The sequence below is a fragment of the Simochromis diagramma genome, unplaced genomic scaffold, assembly GCF_900408965.1.
Source record: "Simochromis diagramma unplaced genomic scaffold, fSimDia1.1 OVJJ01000545.1, whole genome shotgun sequence".
In the NCBI taxonomy this organism is placed as follows: domain Eukaryota; kingdom Metazoa; phylum Chordata; class Actinopteri; order Cichliformes; family Cichlidae; genus Simochromis; species Simochromis diagramma.
Window position 1 is genome coordinate 6,853,441 of NW_024387371.1, and position 19,294 is coordinate 6,872,734.

The 19,294-nt window shown below is 40.6% G+C and overlaps 2 protein-coding genes across 4 annotated transcripts in view; both read left to right on the forward strand.

The window, feature by feature from the left end:
* The first annotated feature begins 1,336 nt into the window (after window positions 1-1,336).
* samd10a (sterile alpha motif domain containing 10a) lies at window positions 1,337-19,113 on the forward strand. Its single transcript, XM_040008089.1, has 6 exons — window positions 1,337-1,916; window positions 3,497-3,678; window positions 12,191-12,359; window positions 12,446-12,586; window positions 15,329-15,451; window positions 15,869-19,113. Exons 1-5 carry the CDS (start codon window positions 1,904-1,906, stop codon window positions 15,424-15,426), a joined length of 603 nt encoding a protein of 200 aa, XP_039864023.1. The 5' UTR covers window positions 1,337-1,903; the 3' UTR covers window positions 15,427-15,451; window positions 15,869-19,113.
* LOC120719129 (uridine-cytidine kinase-like 1) overlaps window positions 16,348-19,294 on the forward strand; it is a 28,915-nt gene continuing 25,968 nt past the window's right edge. For 2 of the 3 annotated variants that reach the window (XM_040008082.1, XM_040008081.1), the window contains exon 1: window positions 17,857-17,933. In XM_040008082.1, coding sequence (XP_039864016.1) covers window positions 17,869-17,933 — 65 coding nt within the window. In that variant the 5' untranslated portion in view covers window positions 17,857-17,868. Of the gene's footprint in view, window positions 16,453-17,856; window positions 17,934-19,294 lie in introns of those variants that run through there. The other variant, XM_040008083.1, reaches the window with a different exon arrangement.

Here is a 19,294-nt window from a genome sequence, read left to right on the forward strand (position 1 = left end):
TTCTCTTGGGCAGGTCACAGAGGCAGGTTCATCTGCAATTTTGGCTGATAGGTTGATCTCAGTGCCAGCCTATATGAGATGATGGCTAAGCTGGAACACTTCTACACATCCTATCTGCAAATCTCACACAGTGTGCACTGGTTAAGGTGCTTTAGACGGCCTATGGTTGCTACTTTGCAACCCACCTCCATCCTGCTGTTTCTGATTGTGGTTAATGACGCCTCTTCTGTGGGCTCTCTCACCTGAACTTTCTTTTTTTTTCTCTCTCTCTCTTTTTTGTGACTGAATGATCATGAACTAATCACATGGCAGTAACTCAATGTGTCCAGGCATATATACATGGCCAATATGACCTGCTGAAGTTCATACTGAGCATCAGAATGAAAACGAAAGGTCATTTAAGTGATTTTGAATGAGGCATGTTGTTACTGACGAACAGGTTGGTCTGAATATTTCAGAAATTAGGATGTATTGAGATTTTCAAACACAAGCATCCCACTCAGGTACTAATCTAAAAAAGAGAAAAATATCCAGTGAGCAGCAGTAATCTGGGTTTTTTCTATTGTGTATTTTTTCTGTTGTTTGATATTCAAATGACTGGTGTAAACAGCATGAAAGCAAGGAGCAACTCTGCCTTCTGTCAGTCTTCAGGCTGGTGATGGTGTAACAAGAGTGATGCTGTCATGTCTGTACAGACCACACTGTTGAATCTACACCACAAGGAAGACATTAAAACTTCCAACCCAGTACCAGCTGGTGAGAGGATATTGATCCTTAAACGGCTGTTACTGTTTGTTACCAATATATGGGAAGCCTTTCTTATCTACAGTGGTGATGAACAGAGAGAAACAAAACCACATTAATAGAAGTTTGTGAAACAGGTTCTGATAATTATGTCAAAACACAGAAGTTAAAATTAGAGCTCATTCACTTTACCCTTTAAAAAAAAAAAAAAAAAAGCAGCCCCTTTTTCTTCCGCCTTTTGCTCATCAGCCCTTTAAGGCAATGATGAAACCAAATGTAGCTTTTTCTTACTTCTGTTTACGCTTGTTCGTATTCCTTTTGTTTTAAGTGAGAGAAATAAGAAAGAAAGACAGACAGAATCTTTTCCATGGCTTTGATTGTATTTTGAGTTATGTTGGATGCTTAAAGTTTTGTGCTCTTCTGCTCCTACGGAGGTCTTTCTTTTACTCTGCGGCCAAATGTGGCCAATAAAGTGAGTGCAAGGGCAGGTGTGAGCAGGAACAGTCACCGTCCTGCAGCTCTTCTGCACAGACCCGACATAGAGGGTCCATCACAGGGAGGGCGCAGTGCCCACGGGCGCGCACAGAGCTCCCTTTCTTTAAGAAAAGGCAAAGGGGAATTCCTTATGGTGGATGCTGCAGCTATGAGAAGCCTTTTCATCCGGCTGTTTTTCAGAGTCTCCACTGGCTGCGTTAATTACAGGGCCCGGGGCTGCACTTTGAGCTCGCTGTGCTCATGCATGCTCTTGAGAAAAAGCCGCGCATCTGATTCTCACGACACGGACGAAAACCACACACAAATACGCACGCGCGCGCACATGCTCGCGCCCGCCTGAGCCCGCGGAACCAGTCAGCCAGCTGCTCGGGGACATTCTTGTCCAGTCTTCTGCAACTTCGGCTTCACAGACAGCAGCAGCCAGTGACACTGAGGACGACGTGAGCTGGTTTTAAGACGTGGTTGTTTGTTTATTTTTTAAATCCCCACTTAACCCAGCAGCTCAGGTCAGAGGATGTGGAGCGTCGCTGCTCCTGCCAGACCTCAGTGAAACTTTTGTCGGTGAGCGGAGCGCACACAGAGGGGAAGAGCTGGACCCGCAGCCCGTGTGTCGGTCACCGGAGAAGATGGGAGACTTCCACTAGGCTGTCTCCGAGAAAACATCATGGCTGTAGACGGTAGGAAGGTTACACTTCAATATTATTAATAATAATAATCAGTAACTCTTTTCTAAATAGTCCGACTTGCATTCCGCCGAAATCTAAAGCACGCTGATTCCATTACTTTAACTCAATACTTGCTAAACCAGTTTATCTGTTACGTAAGTGGCCTCAGCTGGAAAGAGCTCTCTGAAATAAAGTGCAGCTAAACGCTGCCACATTAAATCTATTAAAAACAGACTCTGTCATATACATGCATTCAGACATTATAAGAATATTATGCATAAGAAAGGAACAGAAGGGGGTCGCTGATGGTCAGTGACACAGTGCTGAAATGGACAGCGCATCCAGCATCGCCACCATCAGTGTGACTGTTGCTGTGGTCACTTTTCTGCCTTGGCTTGCTCTTAATTGAATTTACTCCCAGCAGCTAGCTTCTGAAGTCCTGATGTGCATATTTCTGATAGGTAAAGATGTGTGCCAAGTCAGAATTTTAAATACCCCAAATAAGAGCTTTAATTTAACTATATTCATCCAAAATACAAGATTAAAGATATTGCAGGCAGGCCAGATACTTCATAATTTGTTTAGTAAGGATTTTGATCATGAAAGCGTTTCCTTTCCAGTACTGGCACTTTTTAAAGAGAAGGTTTTTTTTTTCTCCATTTGAAGGGAAAAGGCTCTGACAAATAGTCTTAATTATGCATACTACATCCATGAAAGGGGCACATTTGTGTTTACAGCGGCAGCCTGGGTGAGTAACACTCTGAAGGAGGGTTCGTACATGCCTCGAGTAAAACCTCAAAGAAACCAAAAACCGCACACCAAGTTTTATTCGTAATAACCTGATAGTGCTGGTTTGCCTTGATGATTGCAGGACGCAGCCTGGCTCCGCTCTCGGTGGGAGATGGTGAATGACAGAAAAGAGAAGCACAAAGCAGGAGAAACGAAGGCACTCTTTCATCTCCTCAAAACCTCGTTTCCCCCTGACAGCCTCTCTCGTTCTGTCCTCTTTTCAAATTTTCTTAGTCAACTTAAGATATTGAAAATGCACATTAGCGCACACGCAAACACAAGCTGCACACGGAGCTTCAAACGTGGTAAGAAAATCCTTCCAATCTGGCACATGAATGTGTAATGACCCGTGGCTTTCTGCCAGAATCTGTGCCAGTAACAGCGTGTTTACTGTAGTTGCACACTCTTTAATTACTGGATGTTGGGAAGCCACCTGCTGTTGAGTCAGTTTGGATATCTGCCTGCAGGCCTCATCCTAATGATGAGAAAGTGGCATGTCTCACAACTCTACAAGCTTTTCACAAAGTAATTCTGGTACCTGAACGCTGACTTCCAGGATTCATCTACGATTTTATCAAGGCTCAGATAACTAACTCAAGCCTGGTTTGTGTCAATAGAGCAGATTTGCAGGAATTTGCTAAGCAGACCATTCCTGAATGGCAGGTTATCCATATGGTTTCAATCCTGCCTTTTGTTTCCAAGTCATGCAGAGCGAGGGAGTAGGGAAGTAGTCCCATGCTGTTTTTACACTGTCAGCAGGTCTGCCTGTCTAATCATTATACCCCCTCCCTTTATCTCTCCAGCTGCATCCAGTTTCAGTTTCTGCAGGCCAGCTGTGGAGTACAGGGCTCTGCCTGAGGACTTTAAGCACCAGCTGAGTCGACGGACAGGTGGGAACCTGACCTGGCATGACGGCCGTGGACAGAAAACAGCGGGAGGCAGAACAGTGAAGCTGCTACAGCAGCCGGGGACCGAGGCCCTGCAGGTACTGAGCACCTACATGACTTCAGCATGTCGAAAAGCGCACCTGGTGCATGTTGTCATAATCCCCTTAGGTTTTCTTTATTCTTGAAGCTCAGGGTGATATGTTTCTTTCTGCCTAATTAAGCTTGATGATGTTTGCCACAAATCCAGAGTTAGGAAAACCATATATATTTACTTTGGAATTCTAATATGTTAAAGATTAATTTAATTGCTAAAAATTTAACAAGATATGTAAGAATGCAAACCTAATCAAAGAAAAGGAGAAAGGTCCTGTGCCGATAGTTTCTCAGGTCAGACACTGAAACCTTTACTCTTTCACTCATTTTAGAGGTTTTTCTGATACTGCAGAGAAAAATAATGACAAGTTTCCGACTAAAGTTTTTCACGTCTGAAAACACAGCCGCCTATCTGGGCATGATTAGCTGGTTGCAGGCATGACTGCTTAAACTAATGGTCACAGATGTGACTGTGGTGAAATGTAAACAAGAGGGCCAGTCAGGGCCAGTCAGAAAATCAAGCATTTAAGCACCTTTAGCCAAATAAACAGACTCTATCTGGACATAGATGTAGAGCTTCTTGTAGGCCATACACTATGTCTATGATGTTACAATCCTATTTGTCCCAGTGGCTTTGCTGATCTGTGTTGAAGGCATCAAAATAAATGTGTGTGGATATATACACTTCTCTCTGTATCTCATTCCAAATGCATTGATTTTTGTAACACAGTTCACTACATGGAGATAGCCACCTCAACGCACCGTGGATGACTTACAGGTGTTGTAATAACATGTAACATCCACAAGGACTCAGAGATGACCAATATAAAAGCCTTACTTTATATGTTTATGTAACAGAGGCAGTGCATATTAATGAACATTAGCAGGAAAATATAAGATCGTTTATTTAAGTAATTATGCTGGATTAATTTAGATCCGCATCCCCTGGGTAGCTTGCATTCAAAAGCACACAAAGACACACAAAGTCAAAAGAATAATCCAAGTCCTGCATCATCCAAAGTTAAAAACGACTATAGAACTGGTTTGCCACAATGTGCTGTTTGAAATGTGGCTTAAAAGTAGGAATTCTGCTTTATTACAATTAATAAGCAATGGAAATATTTAGTTCTTTTTACTGACATGAGCTACTTCACAGTCACCTATGTTTTTAAGCATATACATTTTTAAAAATCCACTAAGATCAAAATATTGTTGTTGTTATTTGATGCTACCAGGATGAAATGAAAATTACTTTTTTGAAAATCAAAGCTTTTAGTGGCTTTTTTGAAATATGTTTGCACTGAATAAAGTGTTGTTCCACCTGTTAGTGGGCAGGTAGCAAAATCTTTTAACGTTGCATTTTATGATGTTAGATAACTTAGTAGAAGGACTTTTAAAGGTTAAATAGAGTTCATTTTGAGTCCAACATACTTAAACTTGTTTACAACGTCATGTCCTCGCCTTGCAGTGAACACGCTGGAGTGTGTACTCTCTGCTGGTTGTTTTCTGCACATCATACACACTGTTTGATATTTACTAAAAGACATAATTCCTGGACCTGAGCCAATGCCTGTGCCTGGGAGATTTTTCAAATTACTAATGCATCAATATGTTTAATAAATTGAGGGTAATCCACATCTACATAACTTGTCAGTATAATAACCATTTATAGCCATTCAGTTTCCATGGCTATTAAGCACTGTTGTATTTCACTAAAAATAACTACTGTGATTTATGTAAACTGCACCGATGGCGATATCAAGAAATTAGTGGTGTTATGTGTTTCTGGTTTTATTTTTTATTTTCCATTCCACTGACTTCTTGCATGCAGACATGAAAAAGTTGCACTGCTCATACGAGAAACTGCTGTGTTTGTTGCATTAGCAATATATGAGCACATGCAAAAACCCCTGCTGCCGTTTGGCAGCTCTCCTCTCAGATTTCTGCACGGAAAAGTCTGAAATATAAAAAAAAACTCATAGTCTGACAAATGCAGCCGGTCATCATCTATTGTTGTAAATGGACACTTTGTTAGTAGAGAATGAAAGTTGCCCTCTCCCCAGCGGGTTGGTGAGCTCTAACAGCCTTTTAGCTTTAAATAGCACAGGTCTTCCTATGCTCACACTATGCTGCACCACCACTGTGCTTGTTGACTGAGAGCAGAGAAAAGCTGAATTTATTTTGATCCTAACTGCCTGATAGTATCCAGCCTGTGCCTGTTGTTTCAGGATAATAAACAGTTAGCCATTTCTATAGATCTTCTCGCGTGAAAACGTCCTCATATCTACTTCCACTAGTCATTCTGTTCCGGTATAAATTAATAGTTTTTTGTTATCTGATACAGCATTGTCTCTTCACACAGCCAGTTTGGGCAGCAGAGACAATCCATTTATACTGTAAGCTGGCCTCATTTAAAGCTCTTGGTTACAAGTCAGAGAGCCCATGCCTTTGTCTTCACCCCATGAAAGGCTCTTTAAAAGGCTGTTACAAGCTGAAGCTAAAGCTGCAAACATAGAACTGGGCTGGGCTGATAACATAGTTGTATGCAATGCATTATGTCTTTGCTTCAATCCTCTTGGATGCACATAAAGTAGTGGTCTGTTTATTTTTGTCTCGACGCACATGAACTTAATCGGTGTTGTGTGTCTGTGCTGCATTGTAATGTGTTTACAGTATTTTCACTTCCTCCATTGTTAAGTTTTTCCACTTACTTTTTTTTTTGGCATGCTGTTCTCGTATTCACTCTGTCAGTATGCATCTCTGCCACCTCTCACAGGCATCCAAACACTCATTATGGTCTCTATAGTGTTTTTATACTTCACAGCTGTGGACTCAGAGCAGCAAAATACATATAGTAACCGCTGAAAGGAAAATTATTTGGAATGTTTTTGGTAATGACTTCATAATTTATGTGTGTGGGTTGTTGTTTTTTTTAGTGAGAATATAAACTTTATATTAACTTCTGATTCTAAGCTGGTGTGCTTAATATGCCTTAATAAAAGGTCTTTAGTGTTAGTATTCCTCAACCTGTTTAGATTTATTAATAGAACCAGCGAGAAGAGGCTTTGGTGCATGTGTTTACTGAGATATACTTCTTAAATTTTGCCCATGAGAAATAGGCCCATATTTGAGGTTTTAAAATATTAAACTACTACTGCAATAAAGGCTTCACTACACTAAAAATTAAACAATAAGAAACCAGAGCTTAAAACACAATTTAAAATATAAATAATATGAAAATATACATAGCTATACATATAAATACATAACTTTTGGTCCATATTGATGTGATAGCATCACACAGCTGCTGCAGATATGTCAGCTGTACATCAATGATGTGAATCTGCTGCTGCACCACATCCCAAAAGTGCTCTATTGGATTGAGATCTGGTGACTGCGGAGGTCATCTGAGTAGAATGAACTCATGCTCATGAAAGCATTTGAGATTATTTGAGCTTTGTGACATGGTGCGTTATACCCATCGGAAGATGGGTATATTGTAAAGGGATGGGGATGGTCAGTAACAATACGTAGGTATCAAAACTCACCTATTTAAACCTGTCAGCTGCAGTTCTTAGCTGACAGGAGTGGTACCTGGTGTGGTCTTCTGCTGCTGTAGCATATGTGCTTTCAAGATGTTGTACATTCAGAGATGCTCATCTGCAAACCTTGGTTTTAACGACTGGTTCTCTGAAGCAGTCTGGGCACTCTCCTCTGAACTCTGGCATCAACAAGGCATTTCTGTGTGTGTGTGTGTGTGTGTGTGTGTGTGTGTGTGTGTGTGTGTGTGTGTGTGTGTGTGTGTGTGTGAGAGAGAATCTCAGTAGATTAACAGTTTCTGAAATATTCAGACCAGCCTGTCTGGCACCAACAGCCACATCATGCTTTAAGTTTGAATTTCAGCAGGTCATTGAGGTCAAGTTGCTGCCATGTGATTGGCTGATTAGATATCTGCATTAACGAGCAGTTGAAGATGCATACCTAACAGAGTGGTCAGTGAGTGTATTTAAATTAGTCCTCAAGTGACCCTTATCCAACTAAATCATTGCTAGGATTTTGCGATGGTTCTTTTTCTGCCTCTAAGGGATCTCTGGCCTCAAAAAGTTTTACAACTCCTACTTTACATGACTGTGGTCAATTTTCACATATTCTGACATTTTACTGGGCAAACAGTCGTTTTATTCACAAAACAATTAATAATGAAAAATCATAACCTGCAGCCAAATTAGAAATGGAGCTTTTTGGGATTTGGGGGGATTGTTTTGCATATTGAAGGACATCTGACTCATTTTATTTTTAATGAATTAAGGGAAATGTTCACTCCTAATCAAACAATGTTTAAAAAATACCAATAAGTAGAAATCCTTTGTGCGATCACTCCAACCACATTTATTCATATACAAGCCAAACATGAGGGCTCAGGTTTTTACAACGGTAGGGTGTGAAGTTAGGAAAAACTGTTTGCTGCATAAATGGAAGTGATGAAAGGAAATCCAGAGGGTGAGAAGGAAGTCTAAAGATAAAAGCTCACCATAAAAGTATTCATGGTGCATTAGAAGTCAGTCAGAGCCAGAAAAATACTTGATTCAAACTCCGAATGTGTCTTTCTTTGTTATTTAGATCCCCATTAACTGCATTGCCACAGCAACAGTATCTGCAGCATGTCAGTGAAAATGATGCACATCACGTCCGACATGCCCGTTCACAAAAAGGCTCAGCAGTAAACCTCCCAGTGAGACAAAACTGTAATCAGAAAGCAGTAAACACTCTGAAGTGAAGCAGAATAGGTCACTTTCTTGATCAGCATGGCATGTTTTTGGAGAAATAAAAGTTTAATATCATTAGCTGCTTGATTTATTGTGTGAAAACTTCAAGACAAATTATTGTTCTTTGTGTTAAACAAAATTTACACAGGGGGGGAAAACAAACTGAGTGCACTCGGCTCCAAACCCCAAATCCTCTATTGAGTGTTCAGCTATGCCAAATACAAAAACAAACAGAATAACTGGCTTCTTATTTATTGTTGGTGAAGAGCATATCCCAGCTAAAAACCATAATTAGCATAATCTGAAAACTCTCACCAGGTGAGGCTCACACTGAGGACTACAATGACGTGACAGAAAGACTGTAAATGTCACCCTGTGTGCGAGTAAACCACACAGGACGACATCATTATAAAGTAATTTGTCATCGTGCACAGTTAAAACTCCTCTATGTCTTTAGAAATTGTGTAACATTATATATTAAATTACATTAAACAACCCAAAAGTGATTATTGATTAAAAACGTCTCGCAAAACATTAATGTTTTGTTTGTTTCAGCTCACAGCTCGAAGCCCAATGTCATTCATTCTCCTCAAAAATAAATAGAAGAATACTCACATTATGTAGCAGTTTTGTGAACAGGTCAAAGTCATTTGTATATTTCATCACAAATTAATTGCTGATCACAATAAAAGAGACTTAAAAATAAGCAGGGTGGCATGGTGGTGTGGTGGTTAGCACTACTGAAGGTCCTGAGTTCAAATCCTCCATCTGGCCGAGTGTAGTTTGCATGTTTTCTCTGGGTTTGCATGTGTACTCCGGCTTCCTGATAAGGAGGAGAATGGATGGATATTGTTGATATACTTTCAGTATCTGTATGCTTGCACTACACTCCGGTGTTAAAACCAAAAGCAAGCAAACTACTTCTTTTTTAGTTACTTTGATTTTTAGTGCAGATCACCATTGTGTTATGGAAAATGTGTTATGTTATGTGTCATGCAGGAGTGGAATACTTTGTCTGTCCTGTTAGTAAACAATTGAAAATAAAAATACATAAATAAATAAATAATAATAAAGGTCAATCAAATGGACCAATACAGCAAGGCCGTGATGATCCACTTGGTAAATTGAATCTGTTGGGCATCTTTCTTGGCCTTCAGACAGTAATTCTGATGGCTAAAAAGAAAAAAAAAGGAGTTGAATACTTTCTTTCTTCTTGTTATTATTCTTATTATTACTAATATTATATTTTAATGAAATGAATCATTACTGACATCCTATGGATCAAAAAATTGTTGGTGAAGTGATGAACATGCTTAAAAAAATATATCAAACTCACCATTTTTGGTTCTATTTTGAGAATAAGAATGTTTTTAACACCACTGCATCCTGACATATCAGGCAGACCCTCCTGCAAAACATTTGCTCCACTGACTCTTGCACATCAGCCAGATGTGATATTTTTTATCTTGCAAATGAACTGCTAAACTTGCTACATTTTTAAAAAGTGATTGGCTGATCAAAGGCGCAGCTTGATTACAACTCCAGTTTTGCATCCTGTACATCTATAAGATAAAAGAGCTGAATCTCAACATGACACTGGCCTACATGCATGTCTTTGTGTGCTTTTCTGCTGCTGTTGCTGCTGCTTGTTCACCACTCTTCTAGGGAACTTCACAGCTACACAGATGTGCCTACACTGCCTATACATATGGCAACGATCACCCCTGTGTTCTTTAATGAGGCTGAAACACGTTCTAGCCCTGTAGAGGCCCAAACTTTTCATCTTTTGATGTATATAAGGCATGTGAAATGAAATGTGATACTCAATATTCATCTTATAATCCTCCCAGCAGATGCTCACTTAATTGGCTGTGTGCACATGTTATGTACAGCGAATAAAAGACAGTGTGCAGATTTGTACACAGCGGATGATAGATGTGGGTTGTATGGATGCACAGCGGCAACAGCAGGCGAAAAGATTAAAAGAGCTTTAAGGTTCATTCAGGTTTTAAATGGAGTCTGAATTTTGTGCCGTTCCTCTGGATAAATTTTCATGGGAGACATCTCCTAGCAGTCAAATGCCACCGATAACTGAATATCTTTGGCAGTTAATGAGAGATATGCCTGTGGTAGGTTATCTATCTCAGCACAAAGCACATCAGTACAGTATGTCCCCTGTGTGAACATGTTAGTGTGAAGTTTAAGACTTTCTTTTTTAAAAGATAAATTAAGGGATACAAGTCTCTAGTGTGCACAGGGGAGGTAGAACTGGCCTTCAGCTAATTGAAGGATGATTCACTAACTCAATCCCTGGCTCCTCCTGTTGGCATGCCTTAGACCTAAATACTGAACCCAAAGAAGTGGAAGTAGTGTAGTAGTATATCTGTGTAGGTTCTCAGGCATCCAGGTCATTGTCAACTATGGAGCGTGGAAAGAAAAGCAACTGCACTTTGTTATGTTTCTTGAAGACATTTCACCTTTTCAGTTGAACTGAGGAAGCTTCTCGGATAAGAGGGGAAATGTCTTCAAGAGACTTGAAGAAGTTCAGTTGCTTATATTTCCAAGCTCTTTAGATTAGTGTAGTAATAGTGCAAAGGACTTTGAGTCGTTGAACAGATCTCACCTCTGAAAAATGCTGTCTGTTTACTTATCTTATTATCTCTCTATTTGAAAAATCTCCTTAAGCCTCTTTTTCACTAGCACATGCTCAGCTTGATTCAAGTCCATTTTGGGGGTTTTGCATTTGGTGGCAGTACCTCGTACCAGGTTAAACTCCTTCACAAGAATCAACCTGGCATTTTTAAACACAGCAACAAGGGAGATGGCTGCAAACCGAGGAGCCTCATTCACCCACGCAAACACTTTTTTTCTGTGTTTAAGTGCTTTCTGTCTATCAATCACACAGAGCTACAGCTACGTCTTCTGTGGTTGGTGCCTGTAGATTTCAAGATTTAAAGTTCAAAATAATCCTTTTTTATCTAAGACTGAGCATTGCTGTATCCTCTGTGTTCTTCTTCTGTTAAGCTACTTCAGCTACCTTCCCCTTTAAGACCAGCCTGTCTGTTCTGATTGGCTGCCCCTCAGGAACACATGATTTTAAAAGGTGGTGGATGGTTTTCTGTGCTCAAAGCCAGTGTGTGTCCTGGTAATAACAATATTAGGTATATGCACTCTGTTTGACATCATTTGGATCCAAGAGTAGAAAAACTGTCTGAAGTTGTGTATTTAGTGCCGTTTTAAACCTGAGATTTTGGTTTCACTCACCATGGCTCAGGGGGTTGGGAACCGCATCTGTAATCGGAAGGTTGCCGGTTTGATCCCCAGCTCTGTCTGTCTTGGTTGTTGTGTCCTTGGGCAAGACACTTCACCTGCCACCTACTGGTGTTGGCCAGAGGGGCTCATGGCGCGATATAGCACCCTCGCTTCTGTCAGTCTGCCCCAGGGCAGCTGTGGCTACAACTGTAGCTTCCTCCACCAGTGTGTGAATGTGAGAGGGAATGAATAGTGGAATTGTAGAGCGCTTTAGGTTCCTTGAAAAGCGCTATATAAATGCAATCCATTATTATTATTATTAATTTGCTCATACTCTGACCTCAATATGTGCAGCTTTACCCAAGTTTGATGTGAACGTCCTCTACTGCAATGGTACACATATGACAGAAATAAGGGGAAAAAAGCATTAAATGTCCCCTTATATCACTAACCCTCTGCATTTATCTGTATGTTTTCCTGTCTGCCTTCTTATCTACAGTACCGCTCCAGTGACAATTATGGGATATATCACACGAGCCCAACACAGCCCAGCCTGATCCGTCCTGTTGTTCTTTGGTCTCAACAAGATGTGTGCAAGTGGCTGAAGAAACACTGTCCACACAACTACCTGACCTATGTGGAAGCGTTCTCCCACCACGCCATCACAGGTCTGAGATAGTAGAAAAACAGTCCCACTAGTGAATTCATGAATTACAGTTTAATTGTAAAAAATGACTTTGTCATCACCTTAAAGGCCGAGCGTTACTGCGCCTGAATGGGGAGAAGCTGGAGCGCATGGGTTTAGTGCAGGAGACACTTCGACAGGAGCTGCTGCAACAAGTGCTGCAGCTCCAGGTGCAGGAGGAGGGACGCAACCTGCAGCTGCTCAGCAGAGGTGAGAGTGTGTGTGTTTTCGGTCTTCCCAGTCCTTGACTTTGAAGACACAGTTTGACATTTTTCACATTAAAATGTCTGACTCCTATTCCTGTCAATTAAAAATTAATCTTTAGCTAGCAGTGGTTTAGCTTAGCACTAAAATTACATGTTTTATGATGAAGATAGCTGGAAAAAAAATATTGACGATGGCTCCATAGTTTGTGCTGCCGTCCCACAGCAGGAGGGTCCAGGTTCAAACCCAGGCAGGCAGGCAGGCAAGTTAAAACTTGCATGCTCTCTATGGTTGTGTGAGATTTCTCCACTCTGTTTTCTCCTGTCCTTGTAAAACCTGCTGCTGTAATTATGCGTATCTGTGCCAAGGATACATTTCACTTCTTGGTTGAATAACATTGGAAAAATGTTGGTGGGTGTAGTTCCAAAACAAAGGGGCTTTTCACATGGGAGGCATTCTGCTGTGTGTCCACCTCCACCAGCCCTGCATCTGTCTGGAGTCAGGGAAGTGTTATGGCTCTCTCTGTGATGTAAATATGAGAACAGCAATGTAAACAAACAACACTTACACAATAAGCGGGTCTGTTTTCTATGTTTTCCATCCACTTTATTCAGATGAGACTACTGTGGTTTTAATATACAAAGCAACACTGTGACGGGGGCCCCACCCTGTGGGGTGTTCGGGGTAGAGCACCTGGTGGCCCATGGTGACTGGCCAGATGGAGCCTGAAAGCAGTGCATGGGTCAGCCCTTCTGTAGGCCCAGCACTCACACGGGTTCAGTAAAAGATGTGGTTTTCTTTGTTTCTTAAACCAATTTTTTGTTCACATGTCTGTGAACTACACTAAAAGCACTGCGACTTCTCATTGAAAATAATTGAATGCTAGCAGTTGTTATAAGCCAGCAGTGGAGTTTGACGTAACTTGGCTTTAAGATTAATGGAAAAGATTCGATGTCTTTAAATCATGCAGTGACATTTTTATTCAAAATTCTGTTCAAACTAGAGCTAAGAGAGATAGCAGAGAGGATTTTCTTCCATGCTTGTATTAGGCAGCAAAGTAAGACAGTAAGGCTGAAGTCCCAAAGCTAAACAACAGACATTAGTTTCCTCTGCCTGCACAAAGTCGCTGCTTACAGCTCATAAAACTCTCCTAATTAGAAACATGAGAGCCCAGTAGAAGTGGTTGCATCTTAGCTGTGCATGATTGGCAGAACAAATGAAAATCAATCAGTTAAACAACTTATCAGAAACTCTTGGCTGGCTGTGCCTTTTCAGTCTTTGGCCTTTTAAAAAAAGGAAGTAAAAGCTAAAGTATAGAAAGTCCCAGTTATTTGTTTTTGTGGGGGTTTAGGTGGAATGGATGGATGCCTGAAGAAAGAGTTTGACTCACAGCACCCTTTTAATTAACAGCAGATTGTTGGTGTTACATTTAAACAGTGTTATGTGTTAGAAGTGCTGGTAGGTGCTTCTTTTGCTAGCTGCTTTCAGGTGATTCCTGTCTTTATGCTAAGCTACTTTATGCCAACGGCTGGTTGTCGTCTAATGTAGATATAGACACGTTAGGGATGTTATGATAGTAGAAATGTAGTAGTCAGTACTAATATCAGTGTTAGTTATATGATTGTTGATACCCAATTAAATAACATAGTTACAAAAATGCGAGCAAACAAACAAACCGAATGTTCCTTGTATTTAAAATTAGCCCCCTTTATAAAAAAATGTTTTATATCACTGACATGGTGGTGGCAGACCATTTATTTAAAATGTTAATATTACAGTTGTTGACAGGACACAGGCTGAATTGTTAGGATGGTTCCCATTTAGGCTATGGAACCAAGCTGATGTCACAATGATGATAATAATAATGCAAAGTAGTTCCATGTTGACTTTTACTTCTAATAAACAAGTCTGGGCAGAGCCGTCATGGCAGCTGCACTAGTCGCATGTAGGATAGGCGCATGGTGCCTCTGTCACTTCCAGACCTGCAGCCTTGGTACAGATGTTGTCTGTAGATGTAATAAAAGGACAAAACAACCTCGACGTGGATGGGTGTGTGTTTGTTTGTGTATCTGTTTTTTTGTTTTTCTTCTCTTTCAGCGACAGTGTGTCCTTTTGCTTTCTTTGTGCTTTGACCTGTGATCTTATCTTTTCTCCTGTTTGTCCCCTTTTCTATTTTCTTTTGTATTCTCTTTACTTCCAGCTGTCGGCTCAGGCATTATTACACCATACATGTATAAAAATAATTAAATAAAAAGAAATTGGCTAGCAAAAGGAGCCTATACAGAGTTGATAGTTTATAGATCCTCTTGGCAAATCAAATATGTTTGGCACATCAGTGCATTCAGACCATGATTCTGCTTGCTGAAGCTTGTAGAAAAGAAAGGTTTAAAAACAAACATTAAACAATTATTGTCATATTTTGAGAATTTTGATATGAATTGGTATCTTCTAGTGATATCCCTTAGACACATGCTATATCAGGCCTTGTGGCATGTGTCTCTTTAGACTGAACATAAATGTTTGTGCTGATTTTTTATGCTCTAGTGAAAGAAAAGCAATAGTCATAATAAGCAGTCTGTTTTTAAAACTGACTTAATTTTCATGGACTATCCTGACACAAAATGGTATTTGTCACAGTTTGTGTTACTGTGTTAAGTTGTCCTAAATTATCTGACTGTTAAGTCTTTTTCATGGTACTAACAGCTCAGTAACAGCTAACTGACATATATTCCTGATTTGTATCTACAGAAACCGTCAGACCTCCACAGTGTTGTTCAGATGGACTTGTTTTGAATGCAGATTCCCAAAAGATAAAGTTAAAAGGCATTCATGAACCACAGCACTGAAGATAACAGACTCAAGACATGACAAGTATGGGAGTATTCCTGTTGGTCGAAAAAGCATCTGCAGAGAGCTGTAATATTGAGTTATTATTGTGTTTTATAATTATGTTGTGGAAATATTACAGTTATCAACAGAATATAAGCCTTTTGTACAGTTCTGACATTTATAGCTAACCAGAACAGTTTAATCGCTTGTAAATTCAGAGGGTTTGGGATATGTACGGATTAGATGGTCCAGCTCCCACTGAACAATATGGTGGCAGCAGTGATGTATTGTTCCAATAACCAGCAGGGACCAACACAAAATCTTTGTCTATACTTATCTGTGAGATTGAGCGGTGAAAGCTTATTATTGCACCTGTAAAAAAAAAAAAAAGTTTAAAAAACTTGCTATTAAAAGTAAAAAAAAATATCTGAAAAGTGTTCATCGTTCTGTGTTTTGCAGGGTCCTTTGGAAGGATATCCTAGCTGGATGATGGAAACACCGGAGTCAGAGTACATATAATCATGTAACATGAAATGTGAATCAGATCTGTAGGATATGTGCATCCAGCGAGCTGTGGTCTCCAGAATAAAGCTGCTAACTGGAAGTTGGCAGCTTTTCATTCCCTGTCTGCACGATAAACTGATATCATCTTTACAGACTGACAATGAACTGTGATGAAAAAGCATCATGACAATCCATTTATCAATTTATTGCCGCCTGTGATTAATTATTAATTTACTGTTCCTCTCTTACCGTCTCTTCCTCTCATTCTTCTCTTTGAAACGTTTTTTAATGTCAGAAAAACAAATTAATAAATACAAATATTAAAATTTAGTCGTTTTTTTGCAAGTGAGTCGTTAGGCTCTGTTGAGCTGAGTGGTGTGTAGTTCCTTTGCCTGGGTAAGATACTACATTACCCACAATCCCTCCGCACAGCTACGAAGAAACTATCCATGGCTCTAACCAGCCGCTACCGGCTCCGAGGTCTCAGGATCCCAGCGGAGGCGAAGTGCGGTAAAAATAATGACGTCCCGCTCGGACAGGTACACGATGCTATCAGTATTTTTACCTGTGTTTGAATTTTTTTGAATCCTGAAATAATTAATGCAGTTTTTTTATTTTATTTTATTCACATTTTTATAGTCCGCAGCAGCTTCGTCCTGTATAACGCTAACCACACTGACGCCCCTTCTCCTCTCCTCCTCCTTCCTTCACCTCCTATAAACAGATGTTTACACACCATTCCGTTAAACCCTGTCTCTGTTAGTTAGTTGTTAACTGATCAGTATCATCACGATGGGGGATGAAGGTGCATCAAATGCGCTTCAGAAATAGGTGAGCTGCATGCTGACACAGTCGTGCGTCACAGTCTCTGAAGTCACGAGTTCAATCTGTGATCATAAATAAACCTCTGCATTTCAAGCTTTATTACAAACATTAGCAAGGAAGTAATGCCTTAATCATTTTTTCTGTTGGAGAAGTTTGAGGTGGCGCTCGTTAAACTTATTTTAGCCTGTTATGATTGTAATCAGAGTACTACACGCCAGACAGTTGTTGCAGATTTGTCAGCTGCACATCCATGATGCAAATCTCCTGTCCCAGCACATCTCAGAGGTGCCCTATTAGATTGAGATCTGGTGACTGTGAGTACAGTGAGCTCATGGTCATGTTCATGAAACAAGCTTGAGGTGATTTGAGCTTTGTGACGGGACACGTGACATGATAATGGACAGAATACAAATTAAAACGCAAAAAAACCCCAAGAATAACGATCAAATAACAACAGCCAACAAAGACTCAGTGTCACAAGATTCATCGTAAAGACGAATATTAAAGAACTCGAAACTCAACCCAGTGGTCAGACACCATAAGCACTAGAATGGTGAAGCGATATTGAAGATAACGAATGATAACGAATGATTTTTACAGTTTTCAGTTCTCTGTCTGTCTTCTGTCTTTGTCCTTTGGGTTGTTGGTCAGCCGAACTCCCTCTGTAAGGGCTGAGACTGACAGTTTTCACTGTTTTCTCACATGACGTGTATCATAAGAAATCATTTTGCCCCATTTGGTTTTGTAGTGTTTCTGTTGATCAGGTCGGTGAACTGAAAGGAAGGATCAACAGAAGACATCCATCATGGCTTCTTTTTATTTAGAGGTGGCTCTATTAATACCAGCCAAGCAGCTCTTTGCTGTCAGTGTTACAGTGATCCTCTTAGACTCTGTCACTCACTTTCTCGCAGAGAGAGAGAAAGCAGGACACGGAGAGAAGAGCAGATTTTTCAGATGATTAAGGCTTCACAGGCGTGTGAATGCACAAAGTGAAAACAGACTAGAAATAGACCTGTAATTAACACGTTCACGGCCTCGGTCAGTGCTGAGGGCCGCTTGCTGTTGTTTTTGGGGAGGTTGCCACAGTGACGGGTGAGCTGGAGGGTAACAGGTTGTCGTCCGAAGCAGATATGACTCTGCTGGACTGCACAGGAGCCAGAATCTCCGGCTGCTGGTCGTTGAGGTCTGACCGCAGGTAAGATGTGGCTGACTGCAGTGTTGCTGCTGTTGTTTTCTCTCAACACAGACACCCTGCTGGTTTTCCCCCAACAAAGCTCGCATACACACTGTGGATACGTGTGTGCTATAAATAGTCTGCAACCAGGGGTTGTTGACAGGTCAGAGGGAGTGCCGTATCCGGATTAGTTTGCAGTGATTTGGTGTGAGAGCTGGGTTTATTTGGGTTGCTTGAAATGTGTCATTACTGCACATTTATAATGACCTCGAATATGCAAAACACTCATTAGTCTTCACTTCCATTCAAGATTTGTCCCATTTAGTATGCATGCGCTGTAGTAGTGCATCACATCCAAAAAAAGCAGGGTACCGATTTAGTTTCTAATTATTGCCTGTGGGAGTGTATAAGTCCAGAAAGAGTCCCCAGAGAGCATGACGCAAAAGCTAAGCTGACTTTTCCATGTTCCATAGTTAACGGTGATGTGAGCCTAATCTAAATCACTGTAATCTAAGCTGCCGTGTACCTAATAAATTACCTTACAGTCTTACTACTACACTATAGGTAAAGCAGTATTCATATTCTTTATGCCAGTACTGCACCATAACCGTAAAAGAAATGACAGTGTAACTTAAAGCTTTTGTTTTGTGGCTACAGTATCAGAACTTAAAATAGTGAAGAGAAAGAATCACAGCATGTGTTTATAGCATTGTTACGATAACAATAGTACAGCTCCACTCCTACTGAGCTCTCACAATGCCTTTATACTACAAGCTGCAGTCACCCTCACGCACACTTTTTATCTATGTGCACAAATGCCTATGGATCAACTTGGCATTCACTATCTTGAGCGTACAGCTTTTCAAACTCTCAGCTTGCTGAGGTGGAGCCGGAACAGTATTCACTGTGGATTAATCGGCTGTATACTTTCTTGAAGCATGTTTATTTCTGTATTTGTAAAATGCACAACAGTAGTAGCAAATTTCCATCCTATGTAGGGACAGGGATAGCTCAGTAGGTAGAGTGTTGGCCCCATGATTGGAAGGTTGGGGGTTCGAATCTGGCTACCCTGAGGTACCCCTGAGCAAGGTACCGTCCCTACACACTACTCACCGGGTGCCCAATGGCTGCCCGCTGCTTCACTGAGAGAATGGGTTAGATGCAGAGAAGAATTTCCCCAAGGGGATCAATAAAGTATACATTACTATAAACCACTATCTCTTTATGTTAATAAAGTGTTCTCATACCAGCATGCTAGAAAAGCTCCAGTAATTCATATGTGTAATTCCTGAAGACTCAGAACTTCACTGGAGGGATGAAACACCATTCTTCTTAATTATGGTGGCACAAACTGTCAGTGTAAAGTCTCCCAGAAACGCTCA